Source organism: Thermobia domestica, chromosome 8 (genome assembly GCF_964235325.1).
Source record: "Thermobia domestica chromosome 8, izTheDome1.hap1.1, whole genome shotgun sequence".
NCBI lineage: Eukaryota > Metazoa > Arthropoda > Insecta > Zygentoma > Lepismatidae > Thermobia > Thermobia domestica.
In genome coordinates this window covers 123025568-123040920 of record NC_137461.1, presented here as the reverse complement: position 1 = coordinate 123040920, position 15353 = coordinate 123025568, and the positions used below count along the sequence as shown (strand labels likewise).

General features: G+C 35.2%; 1 protein-coding gene across 2 annotated transcripts in view; it reads left to right on the top strand.

Annotated features, from left to right (window-relative positions):
* Positions 1–14683, top strand: part of LOC145693193 (growth hormone-inducible transmembrane protein-like) — a 48570-nt gene extending 33887 nt beyond the window's left edge. For both annotated transcript variants that reach the window (XM_081768972.1, XM_081768971.1), the window contains exons 5-8: positions 334–509; positions 946–1067; positions 3783–3954; positions 13908–14683. In XM_081768972.1, the coding sequence (XP_081625098.1) occupies positions 334–509; positions 946–1067; positions 3783–3954; positions 13908–13995 (558 nt within the window). In that variant the 3' untranslated portion in view covers positions 13996–14683. The remainder of the gene's footprint in view (positions 1–333; positions 510–945; positions 1068–3782; positions 3955–13907) is intronic.
* The last annotated feature ends 670 nt before the right edge of the window (positions 14684–15353 follow it).

Here is a 15353-nt window from a genome sequence, read left to right as displayed (position 1 = left end):
ATTCGATCCCAATCCATTCCCCCAATAACTCAATTTTACCCGGAATGGCACTTATAATATTCCCCCGAGCTGCTCATATTAGTGTCTAATATAACTTGCAGTTTTTAAAGAGAATAACTCATTAAGTAAATAATTGGATTCCTATTGTATGGTAAACAAAAATATTACTAATGCACTAAAACATATCTCCATTTCTTATGCGAGGAGAGGATGGCCTACATTGTGATGTGATTGTTGTTAAACATTCAAACTTCAATTCTTTAAACCCAATAATATTTCAAAAGGACAGAAAGAAAGCAAAAGTTGTATTTTTCTGCTTTCGTTGTTTTCTAGGCAATTGGTGCTTCACTTGCGGCGATTATTGGAACTGGTATGGTTGTACAGAGCATTCCTTACAAACCAGGTTTCGGACCGAAACAAATGGCGTGGATTGCACACTCAGCTATTCTTGGAGCATTTGTAGCTCCCTTGTGCTTTATTGGTGGACCCATACTTATCAGAGCTGCATGGTAAGTAGTACGTGTTAGATACAATTTTATACATTATTCTTTGAAATATTTTTTACGTTAATGGGAATGTAGCTATATAGTTTTGTTAAGTGGTATTTCTGACGAATATTTTTGTAGTACTGCTGAGAACCGTTCTTTGTGTACATGTCACATTAGAAATGAACAAACAAAAAACAAAACTATATTTTTACAATCCTTCGACATGTGTTTCATGTTTATTGAGTTCAAACTTCAGTGCGAAATGTCTTTGCCAGAGTATTTCCTTTCTGCTTTTCGAAACGTATATACCCGTGTTTGGAACTTTAAAATTGAGCATTGAATCTGAACAGCTTTGAAATGTCAGGAAATCAGACATTCATCTGCAGTTGTTACAATTAGTAAAATAATTATTTTCCAAGTGTTGATCCTAATTTTAACTTCTACTTTTGCTTGACAGGTATACAGCAGGAGTTGTTGGAGGGTTGTCTACTGTAGCTGCTTGCGCTCCAAGTGAAAGGTTCCTTACAATAGGCGGTCCATTGGCCATTGGATTAGGAGTTGTGTTCGCATCTTCAATAGGTAGGAATTTCTTACAAATCAGAAAAGCCCATATTGTTATCTGAATATTAATTACCTCTAGAGTGTGCATAATAGATAACTGAGACCTAGGTTTAAGTAATTCAAGCATTACTGTGTATAATATTAGCAGGTATTCTTTTGTTTTCAGAGGGCAGATTATGAACAAACAGCTAGGTAAATATTTGCGTTTCACAAATTGTGGTAACGTCACAATGTTTGAAATATTTACTTAAGCATTAGGCGAAGTAATTCTGTTACATGTGATAATAGAAGGAAATAACCGATTTTTTTCATCCGATATTTCTGATTTCTCTGATTCTGATGGATGACAATGGGAGTGAAATGAAAGATGTTGCTGGTACCTCTCGTGGACAAGACTACGTACACGCATGTTAGCAGAAGTGTTTTGTAACAACAGTGGTTTGAAATTGGATATGAACGATAAAGATAATGCTCTTGAATTGTTGAAGTTATATTTCTCCGATGATCTTGTGCAGTTGATTGTTCTTGAAACTAAAAGGTTTTCAAGTCAAACGATGTTGAAGAAACGAGTCTCCTGAAGAAGAGAAGTCGACTTTGCGTGGAGCGATACGTCACAGCTGAAGTGTGGTTGTTCTTGGCTATTCTGATTCTTCAGGGACTTGTGTGGAAACCCGAACTCCCTGTGCATTACAGCAAAAAGATGATATTGGAGACACCAGCTTTTGGACATATTATGCTATACAACAGACTTGTTTTGCTCAATTCAAAACCATACAATAATTCCAATCGAAAACTGGAAAATAAAACCTGTACTAGACGACCTTGTTCCTGCATTCAAATCTGTGCATATACCAGAAAGACAACTGCCTGTTGATGAAAGTTTGATGTTGCGGAGAGGACGGTTGTCATGGGTTCAATATATTCCCATAAAAAGAAGTAGATTTGGAATTAAGACCAAGTATATTATTCTATAGCCAAATCTAACATAACCTAACCAAGTTGCTGCTCATAATTTTCCATTCAGTAATAAATACGAAAGAAATAAGCAACATTGAAATGATCATGATAAGGATGATGATAATGTCTGTGATGGTTACGATGATGATAATGTATTAACAATAATAGTAAATACAATACTAAGTGGTCCTTGAAGTCAGAACAAGCAATATATACACAAAACTGGTGTAAGCCATGCGCAGAAGTTATCAAAAAATTACACACTATGGAAAGGGTTTCGCTCAGGAAAATGCATTGTAAGTGCCTGATTGGCCGTGGGCGTAATATTACGCCGAACACAGGGAAAGGGTTAAGAATAGAAATTATGATTGTTGAGGGAACGGAGTGAATAGCGTGGTGGTTAACGCATCAACACGGGAAGTCTAAGGGTCGGCTTCGATTTCGGTCCAGTCTTGCATTTTAATTTTGCAATAGATCGTACTAGTTTAAATAAATTTAACCTCACAATACATTAAAAAAAAAAAAAAAAAAAAAAAAAAAAAAAAAAAGTTCCACCAGTATTCGTCTAAGTGAAATAGATCAACTTGTTTTATCAAAATGACTGCCCAAATTGCACCTTGGCTGAAACATTATTTCACTAAGTTCAAAGCAACACTAGATTTTACATCTGACAGGAGTAAGTTTTTCATTATTCTGTTGATCAGAAGCGGTGAAACGCTACTAAAACTTAAGGAGCAGAATTTCATATGTCTGCCATCAGGATTAGATTCGCCAAACTACTCAGTAACTAAATGAAGATTCGAGGCTAGACAAAAACTGAGAAGTGGGTGGTGAATCTAATGATAGATAACAACATATAGAGGACACCATCCAATAAAAAGATGAGAATTAAGAAAAATGGGCCGCAGTGGCTCACTGGTAGAGCGTTCACTTCTGGTGCATGGGATCCTTGGTTCGATCCCAGCTCGTGCCAAATGAGCTTTGTGATTGACAAACACCGTGTGCGTGGGTTTCTTCGGTGTTCCCCCGTTTCCTCCCAGTTTCTTCATTCCACTATTTTATTCATTTTTGATAATCACCGTCTCCTTTAGCCTAGCCGGCATAACCGTGGGACATAAACGTAAAGATTACATGAGACTAAGAACGACAATGCTGCTAATGAATAAAATTTTAGAAGATCGAAAAGAGCAAAGGTGGAACTATTAAAATATGACTGAAATAAAACCTTCAAAATATTGATATACTTCTTATGAAAATAGAAATTTGAAATATTGCATTTGAAGAGTAAGAATTTATTTTAAAAACACAAAAATAAAGCAAAACTGGAAAATACACTTTTTAAACTAATTAAGCTTAAAACTATCTTAATACTGTAAAATCGATGTTTCCTGTGGAAACAAAGTAAATTGCATCTTTTAATATATCAAACGATACATCGTATTTAACAAAAGTCGACATTTTTTTCTCTATATATAGCACACGGATAGGTACGAAGTATACATACAAACAATTATTAGCTATAGTCAGTAATAGTCCCAAATTCTACAATAGGGTGGTTGTGTATCGAGGTATCGTATCTTGTAATATTTTGTACAAATTCTTCTAAAATAATTCAGTAGGTGAGAAGATCAACAGTGGATCCAGTGTAGCAATTTTTTAAAGAAAATTACTGATGAAAGTAGCAGACTGCTGGTAATACAAAGTAAGAATATATTATGTTGTTATTCCTAATGAGATTACCATTAAGGTATATATTCTGTTTATGTGTACTTGCAGGTAGCATGTTCCTCCCTCCAACAACTGCTTTAGGAGCTGGACTGTATTCAATTAGCTTGTACGGTGGTCTTTTGGTTTTCTCCGCTTTCTTACTGTACGATACGCAACGAATTATTCGAGCAGCTGAAGTATATCCAGTCGTCGCCGAAAGACCTTTCGATCCTGTGAATGCGTAAGTATTCTGCAGTTGAACTTAGGAACTATTTGTTACCAAGTTTTGTAGCATCGTAGCATAGTGTTTTCTTCTTTCCTTTGGGATAAGTTGACAAGTAATGAGATTCTTGCTTGAAAGTATTTAAAAGTATATTACGTATCCAGGTAACTACTTTCAACGTTTTTGCTGATAGATGCTGCATGATATATATATATATATCATAAATAAGAAACAAGTTACACTCAATAACTTACACTGACTAGACGTTTATTGCACGCCAGAGTAGGCTAGAAGACAATTGTAACTGGAAGATACGGAATATCTGGTTCCCTTACGACCCATATGGTTGTGATTTCTATTAAACAACTATTATTATTTATTTATTTATTTATTTATTTATTCATTATTATTATTATTTTGTATTTTTTTATATTTTTCTCTATTTATTTGACAAGAGAACAGTTCGTTAGGATGTCACAAAAGTTGTTTAAAAGATACGCACATAAGAATGTGAAGTTGAGAATTTCACTTAATTATTTGTAAAGCTACAACTTCTCAATTTATCTATTAAGTTTTTCTTTCTTTCTTTTTTTTCTTTTTTTCTTTCTTTTTTTTCTTTCTTTCTTTCTTTCAAACTTAGTTGTAACATACAGTTTAAATTATACTATTAGCATTCAGTTCATTTTGATGGATGCTGTAGAATGCATATCAGTTTAATTAAATAATCTACCCGTGTATCTTGACCAAAATTTTGGTTATTCATGTGCGTCATTTCCGTCCGCGCTGTCAACATCTACCACACCTGGTAAACTGTTTTCTTTACATTGTTGAAGGTGGTACCCGATAAGATTATAAAAACCCAGGATCATCTGAAAAGAAAAGGGAGATTTACCAGTAATATCCAGGTTATTGTTTTCAAATGATCCTGCGTTTTTATAGTTTTACAGCCTAGCTACTTGAACAACGTAAAGAAAGCAGTTTATCAACCGTAGCAAGTTTTGACAAAGGATCCGGCGCGGACTGAAATGGTGCACACGAATTAACAATAATGTGGAGGTTATCATTGAATTTGTTATTCAGTTCATTTACAAACGTCGCCGAATTGTTTCAGGCTTAAATCTTGCATCACATGACGTTGCGTCTTTGTGTGGGGATACTAAGTTCTGTTGAGAGTTTTTTGGTTGATTCCTTTGACGTCTGTTGTACTAATGCCTGCTCCGTTATGCATTTCCATCTTCGTTGTTAAATTTTGCTCCTTAGCCATGCTTGGGACAGCGGTTCAACCCTTCGTAGGATCATACTCATAATATTCATGATAGTACTACTTGAGCTTCTCAAAAACCAACAATCCCTATTTAACAGAGTATAGAAGGTCGTTTTATCCTTATGGTAATGAATTATACCCGTCTGCTGTAAATTGTAAAATCCTTTTTCCACTACCGATCATCTTCAGAACTCCTTCCTGGCTAAGCGGTTAGCGTACGCGCCTTTAGCGTGGGAGACCCGAGTTCGATTCCTGGTGGAAGCTCATGTGGTTCAGATTTCACGTGAATCGTTAGGTCTCGTCTCATATAGCCTCGCTGTTGAAAGGAACGTTAAACTCAATATCACCTCAACTCAATTCGATCATCTTTAGTATGATGGCCCTGGTGATGAATAATTTCACATCAAAGCTTCTGCTGAAAGAGACTTCTATTCAGCACGGCCTAATTTAATTAAGACTACTTGTCCTTGCATATTTTCCAGAGTCCTCAAGTGTTGTGGCTCGATATTTTGTGTTGTTCCGTTTGAGTAGGTCAAAGGCACAACGAGTCCAAGTAAACGTTTATATCAGCGTAACCTAGCGCATGATAGATGGTGTCGTGTCATCATCCTAAATTTGACTTGGTCAAAGCAGGTGCTTCCAATTTCCTACTGTCCTGCCAATGAAAAGGGTAGGCATAGTGACCATATAGAGTTGTGGTAGTGGCGGATTTCTCTACCAAGGGGAAGCTTCTTATATACAGAGTGTCATCTAATGTGAAGGTAAATGCTGCTTACTATATACAGCAAGTTGTAATGGGCCGTTTTTGGCTCATAGTAGCTACAGTTGTATTTCAGGCAAAATACAATGTGTGATTTTGTTAAAGTCCAGATAGTAATCATTAACAAACGTCTATTTATTTATTTCTTAATATAAAAGTTTATGACCAATATAATATCCTGAACACTGTTACTGTCGCAGCAACTATTTGACAACATTTAGATTTTGATACATAGAAGAACAAAGAAAATGATAGAGGATGTATATTATCCAAGATGGGTTAAAAATGTTAAAAAGCTCTCTCTCCAGTAATAAAACATAAGTTGTATGTTTACAATTTGCCTCCACTGCATTAAGCCAAAACAATGTGCAAAATGTAATTGTATGATTGCTGAAATAGTAAATCCTTCGTTTTATTGCACGTCTATTATAATTGACTGATAGCTTGTGGTAATTCATTTACGTGTTACTAGTTCTGAGACAGCAGGACAGTTCCAGAAACCGCCCTGCAGAGGCTCCACCACTCCATGTGAAGGAAACGCATCGCACGTGTACTGCTGCTGTGTGTTTCCTCTCTCAGTATCCGTGTCAGTGCAGTGTGTGATAGGCAAGACGAAGGACCTGAGTGCATTTGACCGTGGTCAAATCGTAGGGGCCAGAAGGCTGGGTGGCTCGATTTCGGAAGTGGCTGCGGCACTCGGATTTTCAAAGGCAACTATGTCAGTGGTGTGAAAATGAAATGAAATCTTTGAGTTTTACGTCCCACGGTTATGCCGGTTAGGCTAAAGGAGACGGTGATGATGAGTGATGAATGAAATGGTGGAATGAAGAAAGTGGAAGGAAACGGGAGAACCCCGAGAAAACCCACGCACACGGTGTTTGTCCACCACAAAGTTCACTTGGCGGTATGTCAATGGTGTATCATGAGTACCTGGCTTCCGATAAAACCGCACCCGCACGGGAAAAGTGCTGTGGTCAGGGGCATGTCGATGATACGGGTAGGCGCAAACTGGCGTGCATCATAACAGCGATAGATTGGCCACAGTATCTCAAATCGCGGAGAGGTTCAATGCAGGACAACAACGCCGTGTTAGCAGCCACACACCCACAACCACCTACTCGCCATGGGGTACAGAAGCCATAGGCCCACATGAGTATCCCTTTTAACCGCACGACACAGGAAACAATGTCTAACATGGGCAAAGGAACACCGCCACTGGATCGTGGAAATATGGGAAAAGGTTGCCTGGACAGATGAGTCACGTTTCACATTGGTACTGCCGATGAAGTTACAATTATCCAGTTGCAGAATTTTGTGCATCTTTGAAGAAATACAGTACACCATAAGTCTGCTGCTGAACTACAGCCAGGGGATCCGGAAAGTATTAGTAGCGACACCCTGGTGAAGTCTACAAGTTCCGTCTACTTCTGTCTCGTCCAGTAGTGTAAAGTAGTTTATTGGTTGGAATATAATGGAGAGGCATGAGGGTAGCAAAGTGTCTTAGATCTCATATACCGCCAATATGCAATTGCTTTAACAATGAGCCCGCTAAAGTCACATGCACTAAGACAAGGCCAGCAGTCACACTGCCAAAACAACGATGGCCTACATAGCTTGTATGGAACATTAGACAGGTACCAAGGCTGTTTCATTTAGACACATCTCTGTTAAATCACCTGATGCATAACCCATTGACTTTTATGCCATTGAACTTTAAATGGAACATTACAAAACGTCGAGCTAGAACATTTTATGGATCCTTGAAAAGTATCCAAGGATGAGTGTGTTAAACTGGATCAGATTGTACTGAAAGAAGCCTCTTTCAATGGAAGCTCCGATGTCGTGCAATTGTTCATCGCCAGGGATATCATGTTGAACATGGTCGGTGGTAAATAAATAAAAATAAATAAATAAATAAAGGGAGGGGTTACAGTGCAGGGCAGGTGAGTGCAATCCATTACCATAAAGATGAAACTATCCTCTTTACATACTAATGTAAATCACTGTCACTTGCGTCCTCATTCAAACTTTCTTTGAGCTAGAGAAGGAATAATGGGACTTACGGTGTAAACTTAGCGACACTATCTGTTGCATTGTACTTCTGAGATTAAGGAAGTGGAAAACTTTTACCTGCGCAGACTTTTAAACAATGTATATTTGCCATTTTTAAAAATCACTTTAACGTTTTTCTATTTACATTAATGAAAGAAGGAAACAACCGACTTAAACTTATTTTCTTTTTACACACCAAATTCTCTGTAGGTGCGAATTCAATGATATACGTAATGAAAAAGTGCATGACTGGACCGCGACTCGAACACGAGATCCTCGGCGTACCGTGCCGATGCATAAACCACTACTCAACCTAGTCCGCTCTCAGAACAGCCATATGAAGGGTAAGGAAAAAAAAAAAAAGGAATGTCACAAAACTACATTTTCGAGAAAACGGCGTTTTAATATTGAAAACTGCGTAAAAAGAATAGGGTTAGTTAAATCTTTTGCCCCTTTTTACATGGACATTTCTACATTTACGCATGCATGGCATATACAGTCAAATAATACCAAGAGTCACCAGCAAATAGGACCAAGCACCCGAAAAAGCACATACATGGACATTCCTTGTTTTTTCTCCGTACCCTTCATATAGTCTCTCGCTCTTCGGTTTCTTCCACTCAAACCACGTGGTAGGTCTGTACTCCAACCTAGCTGTTGTGCTTGGACAATCCAGTGTCCATATTCAGAACACCAGTAACGATTGTATTATCATTATATTAATGGGAGGAGGAAACACTCGATTTAAACTTATTTTTATTTGATTTTACTTTATTTTTTTACACACCAAATTCTCTGCAGGTGCGAATTCAATAATACTCCTTTTATTTCCGTGTTCGAGCTTTGGTCCAATTCATGCACTTTTTCATTCACTCTTTGCATTTTACTTCTAGATTTACATTTAACAAACTTTTTTTTTTTTCTGATGCATTTCATATCATGTCATAAAAATGTACTTTGCTTGTAACTTTTTCTCCATTACATTCCCTAATATCGAAGGTCTTATTAATAGCACATGTATTTTCTCTTTTTAAATAAACTTAACGATGTTGATTATGTACGCCATCTTTGTTTTTAGCCCACTGATTTATGTAGAGGATTATTTTTCTGTTTTCTTCGAACTAAAGTGAAATTTTAACGATGTGGCTTAACACTAGAAGGACCAAGCCGTCATTTTGACGGCATCACATAAAACAATTTTCTATATCTCATATATTTCTTTGACTAACCCATACTTTAGGACTTTTTATTATTTTTAAGAGAGGTTTGATACAGCATATAAACATTGTGTGTCTATCTTAAATAAATACGTATTTTTGTTGTATACCCCTAGAAGGACTAAACCGTCAATTTGACTGCCTCATTTAAAAATATATATTTTGTTGTTGATGTGGACTGTTTTATAGGTTGTACGCTATATGGAAATAATAAATGTAATATTTCTGTTAGAAACAATAAATTTTGAAATATTTTACGTTATTTTTCCAACGAGTTTGCTATTTGATATATCTTTTATTTCTGCTTTTCATTGCTGTAAAGGTAAAATATTTAATTCTTCTTTAATTGATTTCTTCTTGAATTATGTTCGTATCTTGTTGGTAACATTGTTGTCTGTAGAAATAAAGGTTTTCTTGAAGGTACATATGATTAATTACAAAAGCAACATGAGACCTGATAAAATGTTACGTGCTTTATAAGATTTGAGTGAAAATGAATTTCGCGTGGAAGAACAACAGGGAGATTGCTTCGATGAAGCCAGCAGTAGTAACTAGAATGCAGTGCCTGAAGCTACTTTTTGAGCTCCTCCGTGGCTAAGCGGTTAGCGTACGCGCCTTTGGCGTGGGAGACCCGGGTTCGATTCCCGGCGGGAGCTCATGTGGTTCGGATTCCATGTTAATCAGTAGGTCCACATCTCATATAGCCTCGCTGCTGAAAGGGACGCTAAACTAAAATCAACTCAACTCAACTGAAGCTACTTCTTCGGATAAGAGGAAGGAAACAGATACAGAAGTTTCCAGAAGTAATCAATCAAATGTTTTTATAGCAGATCATGGGACGCGTTGGAGTAAAATGGACTGACAGAACAATGCTGGGTGTACTGCCTCACACGACATCCTTCGCGAGAAACATGTTCGTTATGTTATGCGCTACATCATATTGAAGATGGTGATTTTTGTAGTGCTTTTCGCTTGTACATAGACGAGACAATGTTGAGAAACATTCTGAAATGCACCGTTATTGAAGTTCAGACAGAGTCAAGATTCTCTTTGGCCATTGTCAATTGCAGAACACTTTCATTTTTAGCAATATTGATATTTCGTGTAGCTTCAGATATATCTGTAAAGGAACTATAGAACGTAAGCTGTGGACCAGTGTTTTACAGAAATATTATGGAGAGAAAGATATTTCTTGAAATAAAAAAGTATGTTCGGTTTGATGAAAAGTGCCCTAGCTCTTCAAGGCTGAAAGCAAACAAGCTTGCTTTGGTATCATCTGTGCAGAACTTATTCATTGAGAATTGTATCAGGCACTATAAAACCCACGACAGTGTTTGTGTGGATGAACAGTTATTCTCTAGTAAGATGACATGCAAATACATATATGACAAACAAGCCTGACAAATTTGGATTCAAATGTTGCTGCTTGCAGTTTTAAAGTCACGGTATCAACTAAAAGGCATTCCATACATGGGAAACGACTAAGAACGACGTCGGGACTTAGAGTTAGGCGAATATATTGTTCTGAAGACGATGGATTCTTTTCTCAACAGAGGACTGAATGTTACATGCGATAACTTTTCTTACGAGTTAAAAATTAGCCGAATCTTTGAAAAAGAAACAGTTGACCTTGATTGGTAGTATGCGTCCAAATAGAAGAGAACTTTCCAAAATGTGCTTGAATCAGAAAGAAAAGAATATGTTCACTACTAACCTTTATGGATATCAATTAGAAAATCCACTCACAGTACACAAGTGTAAACGCGAGAAAAGTGTTTTTCCCTTGAGTTCAGTACATACACGTTGAAATAAAAATGTATTGAAAATGTAAATTCACCTTCATGTAATAAAAAGTTTGAAATAAATATAATGATTTTGGTGTATTATACACTGGGTCTGTGCTAAAGAAAAATAGCCCAGCCAATGTCTACAGGGCAGGTAGTGTGATCACGTGATTAGTAAAAAAGGATTTCATATGTAGGAATGTACGTATTATTCCTTTATTTTAATTTTTCATGTCACTGTCCTGCGAACAAACTTTCGATATTAATATTATATTTAATGTATTGACGGAATTTAGTGGATCACCCTGTATTATATCACGAGAAAAACTTACATAAATCATAAGCTAGTCGATTAAACATATTAAATTAAAACTAAAATAAGAGAAATATAAAGAAAAATGATATATATCTCTTTCATTTAAATAGCCGTCAAAATGACTGCTCGGTACTTCTAGGGAGGTAAAAATTTTGGTCCCTCTAGTGTTAACAGATTTCTTCTTCTTCGAGTCTAGTTAAATGTGTCTTACTGTTTCAAAATTATTTTCCATTACATATAAATTTAATATTGTTAAATATTAAAATTATATGTATATAAAATTTAGTGTTCATGAGAAAAGAGACATTTAAATAATTTTGAAAAAAAAAAATCAGTTAAGTTGCATCAATAATATTCCACTTTAGTTCAAAGAAAACAGAAAAAAATTCCCCATATTAATCAGTGAACTGAAAACCAAGATGGCACAGGTAATCAACACCGTTAAAATTGAAACTAATCTCATCTGTTGAGTAATTCCTATTGGAAATGGAAAAATGTTTCAAAGGTAATCTTCATATTATGTTTCTATTTTCAAAAAGACTAAAGCTTCTGCAACATTGGTTGTTGAATTGAGGTGGTATCATCGGACAACATGCTGACTTTTTAGTTCAGTGTAAAAGTTCAAGATTCCTATCAACGTGTACTGTTACAGGGTATGATCATGATTATCAGATACTTTCACAAAAAGTGCGAAACATCAGGATACCAGGGAACTATTGCCATTGTAGTTTCTGGATGTTTGTCAAGTTCAGATTTCTTTCATTGTCACAAATGTCTTTGCACAGCAGTTACCGGAATGCCTTTTATAATTTCAATTATCCTCCTTAATTACAGTTTGAAGGCGGTGGCTTAGTGGTAGAACGTGAACCTCCGGTGTTTGGGGTCCCTAGTTCAATCCCAGCTCGCGCCGCATGGACTTTGTGGTGGACAAACACCGTACTCGTGGGTTTTCTCGGAGTTCTCCCGTTTCCTCCCACTTTCTTCATTCCACCATTTCATTCATTTCTCATCATCACCGTCTCCTTTAGCCTAACCGGCATAACCATGGAACGTGAAACTCAAAGAATTTATTTCATTTCATTTACATTTTGAAGGCTTCTTGTAATTGCTTTTTGCTGTTGTTGTTTCATTGGTCATTCGTCTAGTCCATATTTCTCACGAGTTATTTAGTGAGCGTTTTCGATTTCAAAATATTTTTTTATTTCTTAATCTCTCTTTTTATGGTCACAGATAGTATTTCATAGTTGATAATTAGTGAAAATAGGAAATGTAATTGGAAACGTGATGCAGTATAGCCTTTGAATATAGCGAACACGGTCGGAATATGAATATTTGTTTGCAAATGATAGGTGTCTGTTACACACAATTTACACAAATATAGATTACTCACAGCTCATGAAGTAATTGTAAATGATAAACCCTATTTTAGATATTAGGTATAAATATAAATAATATTCAAATGCTGTATTGTGTTCGAATTACTGGGGGAGGGGGGTTCAGGTTACTGGAGGACGTTTCGAAACAAAGTGAGAAGACAGATATTACGCGTTGAAATTTTATCGTAGAACTAGCGGCGTTTGTTCCTTTATCTTTGTAATCAAATGGAAGAAGTTTCTCATTGAAATCCTGGTCATAGGACTGACCTTCCATGTTTGCTTTTACTCATTTAAAGTTTTCTAGGAATTCTATATACCAGAGAGCAGTTTATTGTGGAGGAACAAAATAAGCATTTCAAGTTCAGTTGCAACTATTTTTTGAAGACATTGTGTGAGATTTGTTTCTTCTCTGTTGTATGTACTTTCAGATTACAGGAAGTGTTTTCTGTACTAAATACCTACGACCCCAGAATAGTCGTGTCCATTATGAAGAGGTTGCTAAAATATTGGAGAGAAAAGACTATCCATATCAGAGAGTGTCTATAATACAAGGGGTTGGGGCGTCTGTTCCGTAATTATTTATGTTTTTGCTGAAAGAAAAAAAAGTATTGTGGAGGTCTCCGTTAAAGATGGATTCACTTTATGAGATAATTCTGTAAACCATGTAAATTCAAAAGGTTTAATCGCCTAGATTATTTTGGGTAGTATACACATCAATTCATAGCAGTTCATGTATCAGGAATCGAGACAGCTATATCCTTTTCTTTATACAATTGGAAATACATTATATAATTGTATAATCAGTTCAGACTTCTTTATCTTACCGTCTAGTAAATCTTGTAATGTTCAATTCACAAATAACATTTCATCTTTTTTATTATTATTATTATTATTATTATTATTATTATTATTATTATTATTATTATTATTATTATTATTATTATTATTATTATTATTATTAATTAATACTAACTGACACAAAACCATACATCGGTATTGCCAATCAAACTAAAACTTATATTTCAAATATCCTAAGAATAGTCATGTTCTGTTTCCTCTCCTCTCAGCACTTATAGTTGGTACAGATCCGTCTCGGAAATAGCAGTAAACTACTTGATTATAACGAATAGAGATGCTTATTAATAGTAGTATTTTATTTCTATTAATAAAGTGACACTAATTAGTTTATTTCTTTCGTACAGGTCAATTTCCATCTATTTGGATACGCTGAACATTTTCATTCGGATAGCCACAATTTTGGCCGGAGGTGGTGGCCAGAGAAGGAAGTAAAACGAAGGCGTAGCCAATACAATGTTTCTCCACGCAATGTGAAAGTTTTATGATTCGAGTTGCTAGCGTGTATCACATCCATTGAATTTGTAGAAAATTGTTTGCTAAATTCAGGTTTTCAATTATTTATTTTTTCTAAAGAAAGTAAGATACTGGAAATTCTCTAGTATAAAAATTTTAAAAAATGATCATTTGAATGACATCTGTTAATATTATGTAGAAAGCTCCACTAAGTTCGTTAAATGTCAATAAATTAACTGTGAATATTTGTTTTCTTTTCTGTTGATAGTATTTTGTTTTATTGTAAGTTACATTGTTTTTCGCAATCAACTTGTAGTTGTCAGAATACTGAGATTTTTTACAGCGAATGTATTTATTCCCTTTTAAAATGTGTTCCATTAGGGGCTTTTGAACTTGTATTGCACCTAGAAAGGAACACAGGTTTTAATTTTTCAAAACATAGGTATTCACTGATTGCTTACCCTTATCTTATGCTTAAGAAGTGTTTTTGATTAAATTGATACTGTCTTACTGTTGAATCGAGTTTCATCGTCTGGTTAACTAGCGTATGAACTAAAGGAGGGAAAAATCCTAGAAGGAATAGACTGTGATATTCTTAATTGGCAAAAAGAAAGCAAAAACGATCTCTGTACGAATCAATTTCCTGTCTATAAAGACTGAGTTATAATGAAGTATTTTCTTTCGTTTACCTTCCATTCTTTCTTGTGGATCTTCTGTTGTTATTTGTTTGTGTCACATTAATCATCGTTATTTATTTTTTCAGAATCATCGTTAATAGTTCAGACGAGGAACTTTAACACTTTGCATAACAAGGAAGTAATGAACGTTTGTACGTGTAAATTATTTATAATCTCATGAGAAAAGCTTGTCTAGAAGCCTGAAAACTTGATCGCGCATTGCTTGCATATTTTTTTCGATACTTCATTGTCGTTGCGCTTAACAGAAAATATTATTTTTATTTGAAAAAATTTAAATTTTCTAGCTTATCCCGCTTAAAACAAATGCAGCATCTTCTAAGGAAAAGAAGCATAGAAGCAATTAACAAAGAACTGAAACATGACAGAATTTCTCTCTCTCTTTCTGGTAAGCTTCAATTACGTATTAAATAAACTCTAAAACCTACACAATTGCAAAATTGATTATTATTATTATTAAAAAAAAAAAAAAAAAAAAACTTATAGGGAATGAAAATATATATATATATATATATATATATATATATATATATATATATATATATATATATATATATATATATATATATATATATTTTTTTTTTTTTTTTTTTTTCTTTCTTTTGAACGGATGAGAAGTTGGTAGTGTTGTTCCAGGCTCAT